Raw genomic sequence first — 21,433 nt, forward strand, 5'->3', positions numbered from 1 at the left:
CTAAGGGACAGGAATGGTTACTTCAAGTACCGAGTTTTAGATGCTTCAGAAAGGACAGGGAGGGAGGCAAAAGAGGTGGGGGAGTGGCACTGTTGATCAGAGATAGTGTCACGGCTGTAGAAAAGGTGGACATCCTGGAGGGACTGTCTACGGAGTCTCTGTGGGTGGAGGTTAGGAACAGGAAGGGGTCAATAACTTTACTGGGTTTTTTTTACAGGCCGCCCAATAGTAACAGGGATATCGAGGAGCAGATAGGGAAACAGATCCTATAAAGGTGTGATAATAACAGAGTTGTTGTGATGGGAGATTTTAATTTTCCAAATATTGATTGGCATCTCCATACAGCGAGAGGTTTAGACGGGGTGGAGTTTGTTAAGTGTGTTCAGGAAGGATTATTGACACAATATGTAGATAAGCCTACAAGAGGAGAGGCTGTGCTTGATTTGGTATTGGGAAATGAACCTGGTCAGGTATCAGATCTCTCAGTGGGAGAGCATTTTGGAGATAGTGATCATAATTCTATCTCCTTTACGATAGCATTGGAGAGAGATAGGAACAGACACGCTAGAAAGGCGTTTAGTTGGAGTAAAGGGAATTATGAGGCTCTCGGGCAGGAAATTGGAAGCTTAAATTGGGAACAGATGTTCTCAGAGAAAAGTACGGAAGAAATGTGGCAAATACTCAGGGGATATTTGTGTGGAATTCTGCATGGGCATGTTCCTATGAGACAGGGAAGTTACGATAGGATACAGGAATCGTGGTGTACAAAGGCTATAATAAATCTAGTCAAAAGGAAAAGAAAAGCTTACAAAAGGTACAGAGAGCTAGGTAATGTTAGAGATCCGGAAGAGTATAAGGCTAACAGAAAGGAGCTTAAGAAGGAAATTAGGAGAGCCAGAAGGGGACATGAGAAGGCCTTGGTGGGCAGGATTAAGGAAAACCCCAAGGCATTCTACAAGTATGTGAAGAGCAAGAGGATAAGACACAAAAGAATAGGACCTATTAAGCGCAACACTGGGAAAATGTGTATGGATCAGGAAGAAATAGCAGAGGTATTTAATGAATACTTTACATCAGTATTCACTACGGAAAAAAAGATCTGGGTGATTGTGGTGAGGACGTGCAGCAGGCCGAAAAGCTTGAGCATGTAGATATTAAGAGGAGGTGCTGGAACCTTTGGAAAGCATCAAGTTGGATAAGTCGCCAGGACCGGATGAGATGTACCCCAGGCTGCTGTGGGAGGCAAGGGAGGAGATTGCGGAGCCTCTGATGATGATCTTTGCATCATCAATGGAGACAGGAGAGGTTCCAGAGGATTGGAGGGTTGCACATGTTGTTCCCTTATTCAAGGAAGGGAGTAGAGATAGCCCAGGAAATTATAGACCAGTGAGTCTTACTTCAGTGGTTGGTAAGCTGACGGAGAAGATCCTGAGGGGCAGGATTTATGAACATTTGGAGAGGTATAATATGATTAGGAATAGTCAGTATGGCTTTGTCAAGGGCAGGTCCTGCCTTACGAGCCTGATTGAATTTTTTGAGGATGTGACTAAACACATCAATGAAGGGAGAGCAGCAGATGTAGTGTATATGGATTTCAGCAAGGCATTTGATAAGGTACCCCATGCAAAGCTTATTGAGAATGTAAGGAGGCATGGGATCCAAGGGGACATTGCATTGTGGATCCAGAACTGGCTGGCCCACAGAAGGCAAAGAGTGGTTGTTGAAGGGTCATATTCTGCATGGAGGTCGGTGACCAGTGGTGTACCTCAGGGATCTGTTCTGGGACCCTTACTCTTTGTGATTTTTATAAACGACCTGGATGAGGAAGTGGAGGGATGGGTTAGTAAGTTTGTGGATGACACAAAGGTTGGGGGTGTTTTGGATAGTGTCAAGGGCTGTCAGAGGTTACAGCAGGACATAGATAGGATGCAAAACTGGGCTGAGAAGTGGCAGATGGAGTTCAACCCAGATAAGTGTAAAGTGGTTCATTTTGGTAGGTCAAATGTGACGGCAGGGTATAGTATTAATGGTAGCACTCTTGGCAGTGTGGAGGATCAGAGGGATCTTGGGGTCCAAGTCCACAGGACGCTCAAAGCAGCTGCACAGGTTGACTCTGTGGTTAAGAAGGCATATGGTGTATTGTCCTTCATCAATTGTGGAATTGAATTTAGGAGCCAAGAGGTAATGTTGCAGCTATATAGGACCCTGATCAGACCCCACTTGGAGTACTGTGCTCAGTTCTGGTCACCTCACTACAGGAAGGATGTGGAAGCCATAGAAAGGGTGCAGAGATTTACAAGGATGCTGCCAGGATTGCGGTGCATGCCTTATGAAAGCAGGTTGAGGGAACTCGGCCTTTTCTCCTTGGAGTGACAGAGGATGAGGGGGGACCTGATAGAGGTGTATAAGATGATGTGAGGCATTGATCGGGTAGATAGTCAGAAGTTTTTTCCCAGGGCTGAAATGGTTGCCACAAGAGGACACAGGTTTAATGTGCTGGGGAGTAGGTACAGAGGAGATGTCAGGGGTAAGTTTTTTTACTCAGAGAGTGGTGAGTGCGTGGAATGAGCTGCCGGCAACAGTGGTGGAGGCGGATGCGATAGGGTCTTTTAAGAGACTTTTGGATAGGTACATGGAGCTGAGAAAAATAGAGGGCTATGGGTAAGCCTAGTAATTTCTAAGGCAGGGACATGTTCGGCACAGCTTTGTGGGCCAAAGGGCCTGAATTGTGCTGTAGGTTTTCTACGTTCTAAGAAAGTGCAAAAATTATAAAACAAGGGAGATGGGAAGGGAAGGGAAAATGTCTGCATTTTTACCTCTCCCTTTCCCATGATCTAGAGATCCAAACACCCCTGTCAGGTGCAGCAGCAATTCAGTTGCACTTCTTCTACATTGGAGAAACCAAATGCAAACTGGGTGACTGTTTTGCAGACATCTCCACTCAGTGAGTAAGGACAACCTTAAGATTCCAGCTGCCTGTCATTTAAGTCACCATCCCACTCCAACTGTTCCAATGAAGCCCAGTGTAAACTTGAGAAACACCATTTCATCTCCTTTTTGGTCACAACACAGACCTCAGGACTCAAATTCAACAATTTCAGATAACTGGCTTTTCCAATCTAAGAATTGACCCAGTTCTGATTTAAGGTCAACCTGTAACGATAGCTCAGTTTTGCCCTCTCCAAAGATGCTGCCTGATCTGCTGGGTATTCCTAGCAGTTTCTTTTATTTCAAATTTCCAGTAATTACAATTCCAGCATTTCCCTCTGTTCTGTCCTCACTGATCTTATATTTACATATCTTTCAGAGAGATCCGTTGCAATTAATAAAACTTCATTAATTACCCTATCTCAGTGAGCAATTTGTGTCATTCACTCTCTTGGAGCCCACCCTCTCGCAGACATTCCTTTTGTTCTATCCACCCTTCCCCTTGTCTGCATGTTTCCTAACATCCTTGTTATGATAGAAGTTCACCAACCTGAAACACTAACTTATTCTCTCTCCACAGATGCTGCCTGACCTGTTGAGTAAATCCAGCATGTTCTGTTTTAATTTCAAGAAATTCTTCACGTATTAGATCATCGTGAAAGTGACCAGAACGATGCAATGGAAATGAAAGACCATATTTCTCGATGGAGGGTTTCAGGCCAACAATGCATTTAAGAGGAATCTTAATGAGAAACCAATGGAGAAGGGAACAGTGGCTTTGGCTGGTGGGGTTCATGCAAAACGGCGAGTTCTTCGTGTTCTTTAATTCTCGGTAAACCCATGAAGAGTTTTTTTTCATTCTTAGTGCTGCCCAGAGACGAGTATTTGGCATGAACTCCAGGCAGCCCACTTCCTCCAACAAATATGAAGACGCCACGCCGGACATGCTCCCTCCTCACTTTCTCAGCACCACCGAAGCACCGACTTGGAACTGGGCTTCCTATCGCTGTGTGTGTGTGTGTGTGTGAGAGAGAGAGTGAGAGTGAGAGAGAGAAAGATACACATTCATAACCACGTCAGCACTCCGACCACTCACTCACTCACCTCCCTCCACAGCGTCCCCCCTCACTGAGCCCGACCTATGAACAGGAGCACGCCGCCGTGCCGGTCTTGTTTAATCAGAAAGTAGAGGCGCAGGAATCGGGGTCCGGGGCCCGAGGCCGCGCGAGACGCGGGTCTTTATTTGAACGCTCGCGGCTCAGGGCTGCTCGCGACGACCGTTGCCCGCACGGAATTCCACGCCGGCTTCGCGCGGGGTCCTCTCGGCTCGAAGGTCCCGAACAGCAAGATGGCGGCGCCCAGCAGCAGGCAGGTGTTGTCTCTCTACAGGATGATGTTGAAGGAAAGCAAGAAATTTTCCAGTTACAATTACAGGTAAACGAAAGGATTTTTCGTTTCTGGGAAGAAATAGTCTTCTAATTATCATGATATTTATGTCTGAAGTAATAGAATGTACTAGGTAAGGGTGCATGAACAACGCACTTGTTTGGCAGGTTTGACACATGAAACGCTACCTAGGTGTTTACTATTAAAGGATTTAAACAGTAATGGATTCCATTCCGAATAAGTATTAGTCAAAGTGCGTTGGTCTTAAGTGTTGAGGCATACCTGCCGAAATTTTCTGTTAAGTAACATAAGAGACTGCAGATACTGAAATTTGGAGCAAAAAACAAAAGCTCAGCGGGTCAGGCAGCATCTGTGGGCGGGAATTGGTAAATTGGTTTATTATTGTCACATCTACCGAGGTACAGTGAAACACTTGTTGTTTCGGATGCCATTTCATTACATCAGTGCATTGTGGTAGTACAAGGGAAACCAATAACAATACAGAATAAAGTGCTATAGTCACAGAGAAAGTTCAGTGCTGGCAGACAATAAGGTGTAAGGCCATAACAAGGTAGATTGTGAGGTCAAGAGTCCATTTAACATATTAGGATTATAAAGCGGAATAGAAGCTGTCCTTGAGCCTGATGGTATGTGCTTTAAGGTACATCCTCCACCCAATTTTGGGGGGGGGGGGGGGTGGAAGAAGGGAGAATGTCAGTTGGGTGGAGTCTTTGATTATGTTGGCTGTTTTACCAAGGCAGTGAGACGTGTAGACAGAATTCATGGAATGGAGGGGAGGCTGGTTTCTGTGATGTCCTGAGCTGTGTCTACAGCTCTCTGCAGTTTCTTCCAGTCATGGGCAGAGCAGTTGCCATGCCAAACTGTGACATGTTCGGATAGGATGCTTTCTATGGTGCATTGATAAAAATTGGTGAGGGTCAAAGGGAACTCATTGTTATCTGAGAATACAGTCCACTACAGTGGTATCATCTGCAAATTTGTAGATGGAATTAGAGCAGAATCTGGCCATGCAGTAATGAGTGCCTAGCGAGTAGGGTAGGGGGCTGAGGACACTGCCCCTTGGGGCACCGGTGTTCAGAATAATTGTGTGGAGGTGTTGCTGCCTATCCTTACTGATTGCGGTCTGTTGGTCAGGAAGTCAAGGATCCAGATGCAAAGATAAGATGCCTCCATTAGTCACATGTACATCGAAACACACAGTGAAATACATCTTTTTGCGTAGAGTGTTCTGGGGGCAGCCTGCACATGTCGCCACACTTCCGGCACCAACATAGCATGCCCACAACTTCCTAACCTGTACGTCTTTGGAATGTGGGAGGAAACCGGAGCACCCAGAGGAAACCCATGCAGACACAGGGAGAACGTACAAACTCCTTGCAGACAGTGGCTGGATTTGAACCCGGCTCACTGGCACTGTAAAGCTTTACGCTAACCGCTGACTGCCAGGTTTAGGAGTTTGGAGATGAGTTTGCTTGGAATTATAGTATTGAAGACCTGTAGTCAATAACAATAATCTAATGTAGGCATAGCAGTGAGAGCTGAGGCCAAAGTGAGATTTTCTAAGTGTGTGCGGGAGCTCTTATCCTTTGCCTGTGGTGACATTCAACGGTCCAGGTTATTAAATTAATGAAAAGTTAATAATTTTGCAGCACGCACAAAGGAAACCTATAACAGTTGCTGGCATACCAGAGATTCACCACCCTCTGCAAGAAGGAATTCCTATGTATCTAAACTATCTAGATGAACACTTGAATCACTAGGCTATAGATGGTTAGTTCAAGTTGTTACAGACTAACTGCTGGTAATGGGATTAGTACATAGTATTTGATGGTTGACATAGACATGATGGGCTGAAGGGTCTGTTTTTGTGCAATATGACTCTGACTTCAGTTTTAAATTACTGCTCCCTTGTCTACTAACCATCTCCCCTTGCTTGAGACTCTCTTATGAGTAGAAACATCTCAACATCTACCTTGTCATGTCCCCTTAGGATTTTGTATGTTCAATGTCGGAGTACAGGAAGGAGATAGAGAGCTTAGTAATATGGTGTCATGACAACAACTTTTCCATCAATGTTAGCCAGACAAAAGAGCTGGTCATTGACTTCAGGAATGGGGGTGGTGGATATGCTCCTCTCTACATCAATGGTGCTGAGCTCGAGGGTTCAGAGCTTCAAATCCTTGGAGTGAACATCATCAATAGCCTGTCCTGGTCCAACCACGTAGACGTCATGGCCAAGGAAGCTCACCAGTGCCTCTACTTCCTCAGGAGGCTAAAGAAATTCGTTTTGTCCCCTTTGGCTCTCACCAACTTTTATTGCTGCACCATAGAAAGCATCCTATCTGGATGTATCACGGCTTGGTACAGCAACTGCTTTGTCAAGGACCGCAAGAAACTGCAGAGAGCTGTGGACACAGCTCAGCACATCACAGAAACCAACCTCCCCTCCGTGGACTCTGTCTACATTTCTCGCTGCCTCAGTAAAGCAGCCAGCATAATCAAAGACCCCACCCACCCCAAACATTTTCTCCTCTTCCTTTCCCATCGGGCAGAAGATGCAAAAGCCTGAAAACGCGTACCACCAGACTCAAGGACAGCGTCTATCCTGCTGTTGTAAGACTATTGAATGGTTCCCTAGTACGATAAGATGGAGTCTTGACCTCACAATCTACCTCGTTATGACCTTGCAACTTATTATTTACCTGCACTGAACTTTCTCTGTAGCTGTTACACTTTATTCTGCATTCTGTTACTGTTTTATCTTGTACTACCTTAATGCACTGTGTAATGAATTGATCTGTATGAATGGTATACAAGATGAGCTTTTCACTATACCTCGGAACAGGTGACAATAATATTCCAATTCCAGCTGACAATGGCAGGGTCAGATATAGCTTTTAAAAGAATTTCTAGATGATGCCAAGAATTTTCTACTTAAAATACTGTGAACTGTGAGCCAATGAAGATCATGTGATCTATTATGTGAATGTGGTATAGGATAAAATGCGGATATAGGAGTTTCAAACTGGATGTTTTATGGAGCCTGAAGTTTAGAAGGCCAGCAGTGAAGGCATTGGACATGTGCTATCTGGAAGTTGTAAAACAGTAACCAATGGCTACGAACCAAGTGCTGGTAAATGGAATTAATATAAATAGGTACTTAATCGTCATCATGGACTTTGTGATTCCAATGAGCTTGAGTTGAGCAGACTTAAAAAGTGTTTCAGATCAATGATCTTTTACCAGAACTAAGAAAAATTGACAATGCCTTTTTAAAAAAAAAGTTTTCATGCATGGAGAGGAGGGAAGATCAGGCAAGGAAGTAAAGATGAATGCTGGACAGATTATCTGATGAGAAAGGTAATGGTGCAGTACAAAAGTGAATGTTGATGGGACATAAAATATGGAACTGGAGGAGTAGTAAATGAAAATAGCAAAATCATTTCCTGTAATTTGTTACTTAATCTCTCCTGCCTCCAAACTGTTGCTTTCCTTTGAAACCCCTTCATCCTTCCCTCTTTCTCTCACATTCAAACGTGTTTCATCTCTTTTAAATATAAGGTCATCAACCTAAAAAGTTAAGTCTATTTTTCTCTCCACAGGTATTGCTGAAATCACTCAGCAGATCAGGCAGTTTGTTTTATTTCAGATATCCATCATCTGCATTATTTTGTCAAAAATAGACACACAAAGATCAGAACTGAACTGGGAGAGCTACTGAGATTGTTATCATCAAGGACCTTATGTCAATGACCTCATCTAAGACAGAATCAAGAACAGTTGAACCAGTCATTGGTGCAGCTGTGTTGTAGAGGATCAGGTGAAAGATATTTGAGACCTTAATCAATCACAGTATAATTAGGTAAGACAAAGACTTGCTTTGATGAGCTTATTTCATTTATCTAAAATCATCCTAAAGTTTAGCCATTGGTGTATCCATTCTGATATGGCTACAAATGTTTTGCCTTCATTACTTTATTCTGAAAATCTATTCCAAATATGAATCACTCTTTGAAATGAACATCCAGAAATCAGATCTTTCTTGATGTAAGGTTTCAACCCATTACTTCATTATCTGAGATTCCAATATCTGCTGTCTCTTGTGTATCCAGGAATCTCTCCTCTCCTAAACATTTTTTTTCACTATTTTGAACTTCTGGCCTCTTTCCCTTGCACAGACATTTTATCTTGTACTTTTATAACTAAATTTGTCTATCTTCTAACTATCTTGTATAAAGCCTCACCTTTCAATCACTTCCTTCCAAGAAAATACTTCTGATTGAGTGCAGTGAAAGTTAACCAGGTTGACTCTTTGGATTGTAGGTTTGAGGAATGAGGAAAGATTAAACAGACTGGGTCTTTGAATTTAGAAGAATGAGAGATGATGTCACTGAAATACACAAAACCCTATGGGATGTGGTAGAGTTGATGCAGGTGTGACCTTTCCCCTGGCTAAGCTGTTTCAAACAAAGGGGGTCAACAGTCTCAAAGTAAGGGGTCAGCCATTCTGGACAGAGATGAGTGGAAATTTCTTCACCCAGAAAGTATGAATCTTTGGAATCCTGTACCCCAAAGGACTCTGATGACTCAATCGCTGATTATATTCAAGAAAGAGAAGATTTTTGTGCATTAGGGGAATCAAGGGACAAATGCAGGAAAATAGCATTGAGTTGAAAGATCAGCCACAATCTTAACTGAATGACTGAGCAGGCATGAAGGACTTAAAGGCCTACTCCCATTTCTTATGTTCGGTTAAGATTTCTTGATTCCAGCAATCAATTTCATGGTATGTTCAATAATGTCTTAACACTGCTGCTGCTTCTCCTTTCTTCATCCTCTGGTAATTGAACCTTTTGCCTTAACTCTCAGCAGCCTCAATTGGACATGATAGTTGATATTGTTTGACATCTGTCACTGAATTGTGCTTTCCTCTGGCCTGAGATCTAGTGTGTTGAGTGGGTATGTGGATTGTCCTCAATTTGTTGAGCATGCTGAGAATTGAATCTATGAAGATTTCTACATTTCCTTCAACTTATCCTTTGGCTATTCTGAGACTATTCATAATTGAGAACTGGAATGCAGAAAAAATGTCTTCCAAGTGTAGAGTCAAAGGCATAGCCTGGTAATGGGTGGTGAAGGTGATGTGAAGTATGGAGTTGATTAATAGTAGAGCAGTGAAGATGTAGGATAGAGAGAAAGTGAAAATGAACAGTAAAGAAGAGCCATTCACTACAGAGACTGAAGGCTCTGACTGGTGGAATTTGGCAAATATTAATCTCAAGGGAGATGAGCAGAGTCTCAGTTTTCCAAGTACTTTCAGAACTTGAATGAGAGAATACAGAGTCATACATCCAGGTTTACAGAACGCTCGAGTTAAGAAGTGCAATAGGTTGTACAGATGGGAGTAGGAAATTAGAGGATTTGAGACATTTGAAGTCAGTGGAGCAAATTATAGCGGATTGATAACTCTAATGTTAAACACAATGGATCTGGGGAAAAAACAAATGAGACTACTTCCTAGCCTGTAAGAGGTCTGGGAGTGTGTAAGAGTAAAGGTATTTAAATGTGAATGTGAACAAATAATTGAAAACTAGTGTATAGATACAAATAATAAAAAAGATAATGAAATGTTGGCCTCTGAAAACACTACAGCTTTTGATGTGCTTAACCTTGATATTGTCCTCCAATGTTTCTCCTCTATTATCCAGCTCAGTAAAATGACTCTTGCTTTGTTCCTGTTTTCAGTACGTGGTTCATTTGGTTGTAATTGTTAAGTGTTTTACATAACCTTAGCTTGTGATGATGCATGCAGCTTTCCTGGAATGTAGCCACCATATCAGTAGAGGTCATCTGGATGTTTGAATATTCCTCCTAATGTGCCCTCCTAGCATCTGCACTGCAGTTTATGTTGTCCGTTTTGTTAATTTGATTTTTGTCTCACAAATCTGTAATACTGGCTGTGGTGTATGCACAGTTCTACATCATTGTCGTGCTCTGCATGCTGACGCATCAAGATACTCGTTCCCCTTGATTTTATTTTAACCCTGGACCACCATAGTCATAGGGCTGTTTATTCAACTTGTAAATTTTAATTATGGAAGTTGGTCCCCATTGCAAAAAAAATTATATAATTTATGAAATACTTAAGCAGTTTTACTGCAATTACAGCTTTGTGGTTGGTCTTCTGAGCAAGGTTGTTCAATAATGTCTTAATACTGCTGCTGCTTCTCCTTTTCTTCCCTCCCCTATCCACAGTGGAAATTAAATGCAATTTTACTTCAAGCGGTGCCACAAGATCTTTTACATCCTCTTTGAACACTTTTAACAAGCAACCCAAAGCACAACATCTTTAACAGTGTGGCACTCTGTCAAGCACTGAAACATCAACACAGGTTATGTACTCAAGTCCTGCTTCTCGCAGTTCTGCTTTACTTGGGTCATTAACAAGCAAGAAAAATAATTCATGGTTTAACGATGATGGTACAAATATCTTGCAGTTTTCCTGCAATTCTGTTGTTTGCATAATCTGGCCTGTGTGATAAATTATATGGTTCCCATTGCACTTACTACCTCCAGTACCTAGTCATAGAGTAATACAGCACAGAAATGGGTCTTTCAGCCCAACTCATCCATGCCAACCAAGATGTCCATCTAAACTAATGCCATTTGCCTGCATTTGGCCCATATCCCTCTAAACCTTTCCTATCCATTTACCTGTCCAAATGTCTCTTAAATGTTGTTATTGTACCTGTCTCAACCACTCTTTCTAGCAGATTGTTCATATACATACCACCCTCTGTGTGAAGAAGTTGCCCGCTGGTCCCTTTTAAATCTTTCCTCTCTCTCACCTTGAACCTATGCCTTCTGGTTCTCCATTTAACTCTCCACCTACCCAATAATGTTCTCCAGGTATTTGGCCATGAGCACAATTTTTATATTATAGATATGGAATATTCCATCAATGTGTGATTTATTAGCCCATACTCAACTGAATCATCAAATTAAGAAGATGAAAATTAGTAGAAATCTGAAATTAGCAAACAGAAAATGCTGGTAATGCTCAACGGATCAGGCAGCATCTGTGGAAAGAGAAATAGAGTTGACGTTTCAGGTCAGAGACTCTTCGACAAACTGGTATAACAAGTTGGTTTTAAGTTGTAGAGAGGGTGTGGGAGGGATGGATAAGACAAGGGGAATGTCTTTAGAAAGAGGCCAGGGTTGCCATGGTGATGCACTGCTTATGAAGCCCTCTGATAGATTAATGAGGGCAATTAGTGAGAGAGAAAACAAAGGGATCTGTGAAAACTCTGAAAGCATCTCCGAAAGTTGCAGTAGTTCTCCTAAGAAGGTTAAGGGGAGATTTATGTGTTTAAAATTATTTGGGGTTTTGCAAAATAATGCAGGAGAAAATGTTTCCAGTGGGATGGAGGTCAGTAACCAGAGATCAAGATGTAAAATAATTTGCAGAGTAAGATAGAGATTTTTTATTTCATTCAGTTAATGGGTGATGATGATCCAGAATGCATTTTGTCCCCAGAAAAAGTAGTGGAAGCAGGTTCAACACTAATTTTCCAAAGGAACTTGGGTCTCCATTTAAAAGGGAAAAAAGTCAGCTATGGGAAAGATCAGGAGAGTGTGTCCAAATTGGTAACTTTTAGGCAACAGGAATTATGGGCCAAATGGCATTCCTTTTGTAATCTGATTTTTATGCTGCCCTTTGGCAGTGACATCTGATGTCATGGGGTTAAGTTCCATATCTGATAATTAATGAAGCTTTGATTCTCTGTCACCTCACCTGTTCCTGTGCTGTCAAATTGCCAATGAGTATTCAGTTCTGCATTACCACATTTTTGTCCAGTTGAATATTGGAAAAACCAAAGGCATTCTCTACAGCTCCCACCACAAACCATACTGGCTTGATACTGAGTTAATTTCTCTATCTAGCCACTATCTCCGTTGGACTGGAATATTCACAATCCCAGTGCCTTGTTTAACTCTGAGCTGACCTTAAATTTCAAATCACAATGACTGTCCACTTTTTAATTTCTCCTTTCTGCGCTGGCTCAGTCTATATTCATCCTAAGTCTTATCCACTCCTTACTTCTGAATTTGATGATACTAATGCTCCTCTCCCAACTTTCATAAAATTTTATTTCATTCAAAATGCTGCTGTCCTTGTGTTATCACACAGGAATTTGTGCTCATATATCATCTGTGCTCTCTCACCTGATTTTCATTCCAGCAATGTTTAATTTTAAATTATCATCTTTTTATTTAAAGGTATTGATGGCATTGATACTCTTTAATCTTTAGTCCTATGATGATCGCAGAGTGCTGTTCCAAGAACTTTAGCTTCTTATGGTGTTCCTCATTCTTTGTCATACCAATAGCACCTGAAATTACACTGCAAGGTTTCCTTAGATTCCAAGCTAATTTAAAACAGAGATATGGAGAAATTTCTTTAGCCAAAGGGTAGTGAATTTATGGAATTCCTTGCTGCGTACAGCAGTGGAGGCCAGATCATTGGAGGCATTTAAGGAGGAGATAGATAGATATCTAATTAGTCAAGTTATCAAGGTATATGGGGATAAGGCTGGAAATTGGGGTTATAATAGTTTTTTTTCCTGCTCATGGAGCAGACATCCCTCCCCCCCATTTCTCATTTCTTTTTTCTTTTCCGCCTTTTCTTTGGAGCAGACTCAATGGGCCGAATGGCCTACTTCTGCTCCCTTGTCTTGTGATCTTGAGAAGCTCTTCTTTAAAGAGACCTTTCAGAGAAGCTTATAGTCCCCCCCTTCCTCCTTCCCCTTTGATTTGTAATTAGTTGTCGCCTTTTCCAGAGCACACTTAGGATATTTTTCTACATTTAAAGACCCTAAATGAGCACGTTCATTTTTTTTTTGCAGCTCCATGTACCACAGTCCTGTACCTTAAGTTCCTATATTTGCATTTGTATTGAAAACTGCCAGCTTAAATATTATGTATTCCTCCAGAGAAGATACAGCACCATATGAAAGATTTTCCAGAATTTGTAATGTAAATTAAATTGAAAACTCATTATTTCTTTGCAGTGAAGGCTTAATTGTAACTGGTTAATCGATGCTTCTTCATGTTTAGTAACACTGAAAGAAACTGAAAGCAGCAAGGATACAGATGTTGGTTGGGTAATGGACTTCAGTGCCCATCATGAAAGTAGCACAACCTCTGACCAAGCTGGTCATGAGGAATGACGAAGTGCATGCCAGAAGGAGCAGCAAGCATACTTAAAAATGAGCTGCTGAGCTGCCAACCTGACAAAACAGCATCACAAGACTACTTGCATGTTATGTAGCAAAACACCATGCAATTGATAGAGCCAAGAGATCCAACAGATCAGATCAAAGCTCTTCACTCCTAATTCCATTTTATTCTCCCCATATTCCCAGCAACTCCCAGATTCAAAATACAAAAGCCTGAAAGCATGTACCACCAGGCTCAAGGACAGCTTCTGTCCTGCTGTTATAAGACTATTGAATGGTTCCCTAGTACAATAAGATGGAGTCTTGACCTCACAATCTACCTTTTTATGACTTTGCCTTATTGTCTACCCGCACTGCACTTTCTCTGTAGCTGTCACACTTTATTCTGCATTCTGATACTGTTTTACCTTGTACTACCTCAATGCACTGATGTGATGAAATGATCTGTATGGATAGCATGCAAAACAGTTTTTCACTGTACCTCAGTACATGTGACAATAATAAACTGATTCCAATTCTACCACCCACCTACATAAGGGACTATTTATGGTTGCCAATTAACTACCAACCTCCACGTTGTTGGGGTGTCGGAGTTAACTGGAATATGGTCTATGGTCTCTGCTCACCCAAGCCTAGTTGCCCTTGATGTAGAGAGTGGATCTTGCTGTTCCTCTACACTGTGGAGTCAGGTGCCAAGGTCCAAATGTCAAATACGCTTTGGGTGGTGTACTGCTGAGACTCACCCCAGAATGGCTTTTTCCTGGGGGTGAGGTGGGGGAATGGAAGAAGGACTTTTGTCATGGCTGTAAGGCTTTTAAATGTTATCTTTCCAACATTCAGGCACATTAAAAGTTTAAAATTGTTGTAATTATAGATTATTATAAATCCAATAATAGCATGTTAAAGTACTTAAACATTACTAAAACGTTAAAATGAAGTCAAATGATTTTCAAAAAATAACTTGTCATTCTGGTCACCAGCTGCAGGAAGAATGTCATTAAGCTGGAAAGAGTGCAGAAAAGATTTACGAGGAATTACCAGGACTAGAGGGTTCGGGTTGTAAGGAGAGACTGAATAGGCTGGGACTTTTTTCCCTGGAGCGCAGGGCACTGAGGGTGAGCTTATCGAGCTTTATAAAATCATTAGGGGTCTAGATAAGGTGGATGGACAAGGTCTTTTTCCCAGGGTAGGGGAGTCTAAAACTAGAGGGCATAGATTTATGGTATGAGGAGAAAGATTTAAAGGGATCCTGAGGGGCAACTATTTCACACAGAGGGTCGTGGGTATGTGGAATGAGCTGCCAGAGGAAGTGGTAGAGGTGGGTACAGTTACAACATTTATAAGACATTTGGATAGGTACATGGATAGGAAAGATTTAGAAGGATATGGGCCAAATGCAGACAGATGGGACAAGCTTGGGTAGGCGACTTGGTTGGCACATACGAGTTGAGTTGAAGGGCCTATTTCTGTGCTGTATAACTTTGACTTGCCTTTCTATTTTGCACGAATCACTTTTGAAATGAGTCATTGGGTAGATAATCAGAAACTTTCTCCCTTGAAAGGGGTATCAAAGGCAAGAGAACATATGTTTAAGGTGAGAGGAAGGAGATTTAAAGGGGATTTGTGGGGTAAGTTTTTAACATGGGATGGTTGATATCTGAAACTCTCTTCCAGGTGAGGTGGTGGAATCAGATACAATCACTTTGCTTAAGAGGGATGTAGATAGACACTTAAATAGGCAAGGCATAGAAGGATCTGGACCTGATGCTTCCAAGCAGGATTAATTTAGATAGGTGATCTGCTGGGCCAAAAGGCCTGTTTCTGTGCTGTACAACACAGAAACAAGCCCTTCAGCCCACCATTGCTGATGCTGACCATCAAGAATCATTCTATACTAATCTCATTTCCCAGCACTTGTAACATAGCCTAGTAGCCTTGGCAATTCAGATACTTGTCTAGATGTTTCCTAAGTGTTGTGAGACTACCTGCCTTCACCACCCGCCAGGCAGTGCAATCCAGATTACAACCACCCTCTGGGTGAAAAAGTTCTTCCCCAATCCCCTCTAAACCTCTTGCTCATCACTTAAACTTATGCCCTCTGGTCTGAGATACCTCTGCCGTGAGGAAATGTTTCTTACTATCTGTCCTATCTATGCCTCTCATTATTTTGTATGCCTAACTGGGTAACTAATGAATTGGGTCTCCAGGTGCATCAGAAAGGTGTTTCACGCAATATAAGACCAGGTTTCTGCCTCTTGATTCCATGTGGAGTCTGTTAGCATCTGTCAATATATCCTGGATTTTCAGTGGCTCCACCAAAATTCAGGGCTTTTTTCAATCTGATTGGCAGATTGCTTGCAATTCCATTCAGAACTGCTTGTCACAGCCTGGAAGATTCACCCTATTATATCATATAAGTTAACTTATTTTTAAAACTCCTGAGTGGTGTCCTGAAGTTCCTTTTCAAAAAAAAACCTAAGCTGATTATAAAAACTTTACCCTACTTTACCCAGCATCCAACAGAGTTAAGAAATATTTTGTATCTTGAGAATATTTTTGAGGCATTACCTGAATAAATGAGCCAGGTTGGATATTTGACCTGAATTGATTGCCTTTGTTTTTGAAATTTTTTGTTCATTTCTTCTTGGAAGTTTATTTTTCTCCCCTTACACACAGTAATCAAAACGCATTGTCATCTTCCCATTCCTGCCCTGACTAAAATGTTCTAATTCAGCGCATGCCAGAAATTGGCTCCATTACTGACTCCCTTGCTCTTGTTCGCATAATCACACAAATGCGGAGCAACTGATTCACCTTTTCATTTGGAATAGTGCCTGGCCTCTTCTTGATGACGCTGCTAACAGCACTATAGAGTTTGTGTTCTACACTTCACATTATGGTACAAGAGAGCTTCAGCATAATGTGCCACTTCATTCAAATTAAAATTAGATGGGTAATCAAAACTCAAACCACAGGTTCGGCATCACTGTCTGCATTGTACTAATTAAACTGATTAAAAATGCTTCATTTGTTGTATGTCAAAGTAGCATTTTTCAGTTGAAGCTTGCAACAAAATTAAGTTCTTAAACTATGAAAGGTGACCAAATGGGCTGTGATTTACCCTGCAAGATTACGTTTTCAGCCTTCCTAAATACTATCCAAATCGGGTATCTGTTCGAGGTATTCAGCACCTTAACAGTTTGTTCCACCTACATTTGTTATTCTAGAGTTGTGAGTAAAATCTCAGTGGAGTAGTCTCTTGCAAGAGTACTTCCTCGTATTGGAAAAAGACAATGTTTATTTAAATAGAAGCAACATAATTCTGGAAATCTGAGAACAAACTGGTATGGAGACATAATTTCACATGTAAAAGAGCAAGTTAGCAACATGTCCAGTAAGAGTTATTTTAATAAATTTCTTCTCTTAAAAGCTGAATAATCTGGTTTGCATTTCGAGCATTTTCTGTTTAATTAAACAATAATTGTCTTTGGAGACAGCTTTAATATTCAAAGAGAACCATGGAATCCAGATGGATTATTAGATCAGTATCACTGTGAGGTTATATTAAGGCCATTAGTTCCATCCCCAGCACATTATTCTAAAAGTGGTGTACACTGATAGTTATTAAAATATTTTAAAAACATTATTTTGTACAGTCTTCATCCAAGTCTCTAATTATCATGAGTCTATGATCAACAATAAATTGGGACTGGTGTAGGAAATTTGCAAATTGGTGCAGTGCTTGAGTTTATTTGGGATTGAAATACTCACTGTGTCAGAACAAGAAGATTTTTGCAACACAACTGATCGAGTGATCATAGAATTTTACTTAAAGAAGAGAAGAGATTTAGTTTAGCCTGAAACTAGAGTTTTAAATCCAAACAGGCAAACTATGAAGGTGTGAGGTGGCTAGGATAAATAGGGAAACTGCATTAAAAGTTTTGATGGTAAACAAACAATTGGTAACATTTAAGGAATTAATACATAGTTTACAACAAATGTGTGGCATAAAAACACATCAGGAAAAATGACAAAGCTGTAGGTTAACTAAAGATTATATTAAATCAAAGGATAAGCCTTGTAATAACACCACAAAGCTTGATGATCGGGATCATTTCACATTTTGGCAAAGCAGGACAAAGACTTGAGATGGAAAAGAAAAGTAGAATACAGGAGTAATCTAGTGTGTAAAATAAATAAATAGATCTGTGAAGGCTATATACAAAACCTTCAATGTAGGAAAATACATGTCAAAACAAAAAGATTATTTAAAATTCCTATGCAACAGCAGGGGATGTAACACCTGTCCTTTCACTCTTCCTTTCCCACCATCCAGGGACCCAAACAATCCTTCCAGGTTAAGCAGTAATCCACTTGCATTTCTTCCATTCTAGTGTATTTTATTCGACATTCATAACATAATATCCTCTACACTGGAGAAACCAAACACACCGACTGGGTGATCACTTTGTGGAGCATATCCATTCAGTTTACAGAAGTGAGCCTGAGCTTCTGTTGCCTGCCACTTTAATTCCCCATCCCATTCCCATTCCATCTACAAGGCTTCTGCACAGTCTCAATGAGACCCAGTGCAAGTTTGAGAACAACACCTCATCTATCTGGCACTTTGCAGCCTTCTGGACTCCATATCAAATTCTCCAACTTTAGAGTCATACAGCACAGAAACAGGCCCTTTGGCCCACTCAATGATGGCTATTTATACTAATCCCATTTCCTAACACTTGGTTCATTGCTTTCTATGCCTTGGTGATTCAAGTGCTTGTCTGAATACTTAAATGTTGTGTGAGTTTGTGCATCCAGCGCCTTCTCAGGTCATGCATTCCAAACTCCAACCACCCTCTGGGTGAAAAAGTTCTTCCTATATTCCTGATGAATCTCTTATTCCTTACCTTAAACCTGATGAATCTCTTATTCCTTACCTTAAACCTATGCCATCTGATTTTTAGACACCTCTGCTTTGAGGAAAAGTTTACAACTGTCTACTCATAATTTCGTACACCTCTATAGGGTCTCCCCTCTGCTGCCTCCACTCCAAGAAAAATAAACCCAGCATATCCAGTCTCTCCTCATAACAGAGATGCTCCATCTTAGCCAACATCCTGCTGAATATCCTCTGCACCCTCTCCAGAGCAATCACATCCTTTCTACACTGTGGCAACCAATATTTCATAAAGCTGTATCATAACTTCCCTGCTCTTATATTCTATGCCCCAGCTAAGGAAGGTTAGCATTCCATATGCTGCCTTTGCCACTGTATCTTCCTGTGCTGCTACCTTCAGGGATCTTTGGACAGATTCTCACCAAGGTCCCTTTATTCCTTGATACTCCTTAGGGCCCTCCCATTCACAATGTATGCCCTACCTTATTTGACCTCCCAAAATGCATCACTTTGCACATCAGGATTAAGCTCCATCTACCATTGTTCTGCCCAATTTACCAGTTGATCAATAACTTTCTGTAGCATAAGACTAACCTACCCACAACACCAGCAATTTTGTATTATTGTTAATATACCAATCTCTGTGACGCACCACTGGGCACAGGCTTCTAATCACAAAAGCAACCATCCGCCATTACCATCTGACTCCTATTACCAAGCCAATTTTGGATCAGTTTGCCTTGGATCCCTTGGGATCTAACCTTTTGGACTAGCCTTCCATGTGGAACCTTGCCAAATACCTACTAAAGTCCATGTCAACTACATCATTTGCACTGCCCTCATTGCATATGCTTGGTTATATCTTTGACTAACCCAGTCAAATTAGTCGATCAGGATCTCCAACTAACAAAGCCAAGCTGACTATCCCTAAACAATCTTAAGTGCAGATTGATTCTGACCCTCAGAATTTTTTTTCCAATAACTTCCCTACTGCTGACATAAGACTCACTGGCCTGGCTTTTCCTTGCTGCCCTTCTTGAATTAAGGAACCACATTTGCTGTTCGCCAGTCTTCTGGCACTTCATCAGTGGCCAATAAAGATTTAAAAATCTCTGTCAGGGTCCCAATTGTCTCCACCCCTGCTTCGCATAGCAGCCTGGGATTCAATCTCATCAGGCCCTGGGGATTTATCCACCTTTTTGTCCACTAAGACACCAAATGATATATGCTCTAAACTTGCTCTTTCTTCCTGTCTATATCAAAACTGGCCATTTCTGCCTGTCATCATTTTGGCTCAGTTTTTCTTATTTTATACGTGTGGTCTGGTCTGCTGGGCCTCACTATTAATAACGCATTACACAGATGAAGAGCCACAAGGTGCTTTTAACTGTCCCCAGTAACCATTCTACTCATCCCACTTGCCTTCTCTGCTATGAAAAGCTAACTTGTTTTCTCTCTTTCCCAGTACTGACAAAGAGTTCTAGGTGTGAAATGTTAACTCTGTTTCTCTTTCCTTAACGCTACCTGGCCTGCTGAGTGTTTCCAGCATTTTCTGTTCTTAAAAGTTCATGTGGACCCCTTACATATAAGATGGAGAAATCATTTTTGGAATAGGAAATAGCAGACAAATTTTATACCTCTACTCACAGAACAAAGCACAGAAACCTCCCAGAAAAAATGGAGAACAACAGGTCTAGGGTGAATGAGGCACTGAAATAACTTAGCATTAGTTTTTAAAATAAAATCAGTGTAACAGAAATGAATGAGACTGAAAGCTGACACATCTGCAGGACTTAATCTGCATCTCAAGGATGTGAAAGAGGTGGTTGTGGAATTGGCGGATCCACTGGTTGTTACTTTCCAAAATTCCATGGATTCTATAACAGCAGTAAAGATGAGGAAAAGCAGTGGATGAAGGGTACTTGGACTTTCAGAAAGCTTTTGATAAGCTGTCATTCAGATTATTGAATAAAATTAGTACACATGAGATAGTGGGTTAAATACTGATAAATTTGGACAGAAAGTAGAGAGTTTGAATAAATGGGTCACTTTTTGGGTTGGGAGGCTGATGAGTATTGTACCATGAGGATCAGTGCTGGGGCCTCAGCTGTTTACAATCTATATCAATGATTTGGGTGAGAAGAGCAAGAGTAATGTATATTCAAGTTTGCTGTTGCCACAAAGTTAGGTGGCAGTGTGGATCGTGAGGGGTATGTCAAGAGGCCACTGGGGATATAGATAAGCAGATAATTCAGAAGGCAAGTGGTATGTTGACCTTCATTTTAAGAGGATTTAAGGGCTTGGTATTTCAGGACTGAAATGAGGGGAAAAAATGCTTTGGGATTCTCTGTCAAGAGGATTCTGGAGGTTCAATTGCTGGGTATATTCAAAACAGACATTGATAGATCTGTAGATGTTAATGGCATAGAAGGAAACGGGGTCAATTCTTTTCCTGTTTCATATGTTCCTCCGGACTGGCCCACCTTCAGAAAATTCCATCAACCTAATTTCAAATAACATTAGTTCTGATATTCCTGATAGAATAAACTTCCTGTCTGTATATCTTGTGAATTTTTAAAAAGGAAAATTGATGTTGTTTTTGATGCCTTTTTGTTTTTTAGATGGAGGCTACTTTCAAAAATAGATGTTACAGGAAACATTTATTACATTTATTATTTACAAGCAAAATTTATGGTACTAGATTACATTTTAATTACTAGTCAGACAGTTGTAGATTTAAAAGGCCCCAGGTTGTAAGCTGTGAAATTCGACAGCAAAAGGTAGTTATTTATTGCCTTTCCCTCATTATTATGTAAGGTATGTGCACGTTTGATTTCCAGCACATCCCTTGGCACCTGCAGTGTCCTTTTCAGCAAATTGAATAATCGGTACAACCTTTAACTGGAAGATAATTATGAGAACTTGCTTAATAATACAACCCTTGTATCATAGATAATGT

At 41.0% G+C, this 21,433-nt stretch overlaps 2 protein-coding genes across 5 annotated transcripts in view; one reads left to right on the forward strand and one right to left on the reverse strand.

Annotated features, from left to right (window-relative positions):
* fars2 (phenylalanyl-tRNA synthetase 2, mitochondrial) overlaps positions 1-4,176 on the reverse strand; it is a 347,392-nt gene extending 343,216 nt beyond the window's left edge. For 3 of the 4 annotated variants that reach the window (XM_052016404.1, XM_052016401.1, XM_052016403.1), the window contains exon 1: positions 4,033-4,176. The gene's annotated coding sequence lies outside the window, so the exon portion shown is untranslated. The remainder of the gene's footprint in view (positions 1-4,032) is intronic. The other variant, XM_052016402.1, reaches the window with a different exon arrangement.
* LOC127570653 (LYR motif-containing protein 4) overlaps positions 4,041-21,433 on the forward strand; it is a 147,371-nt gene continuing 129,978 nt past the window's right edge. Inside the window, exon 1 of the mRNA XM_052016405.1 lies at positions 4,041-4,362. Coding sequence (XP_051872365.1) covers positions 4,277-4,362 — 86 coding nt within the window. The 5' untranslated portion in view covers positions 4,041-4,276. The remainder of the gene's footprint in view (positions 4,363-21,433) is intronic.

This window comes from Pristis pectinata, chromosome 5 (genome assembly GCF_009764475.1).
Source record: "Pristis pectinata isolate sPriPec2 chromosome 5, sPriPec2.1.pri, whole genome shotgun sequence".
NCBI classification, from domain to species: Eukaryota; Metazoa; Chordata; class Chondrichthyes; order Rhinopristiformes; family Pristidae; genus Pristis; species Pristis pectinata.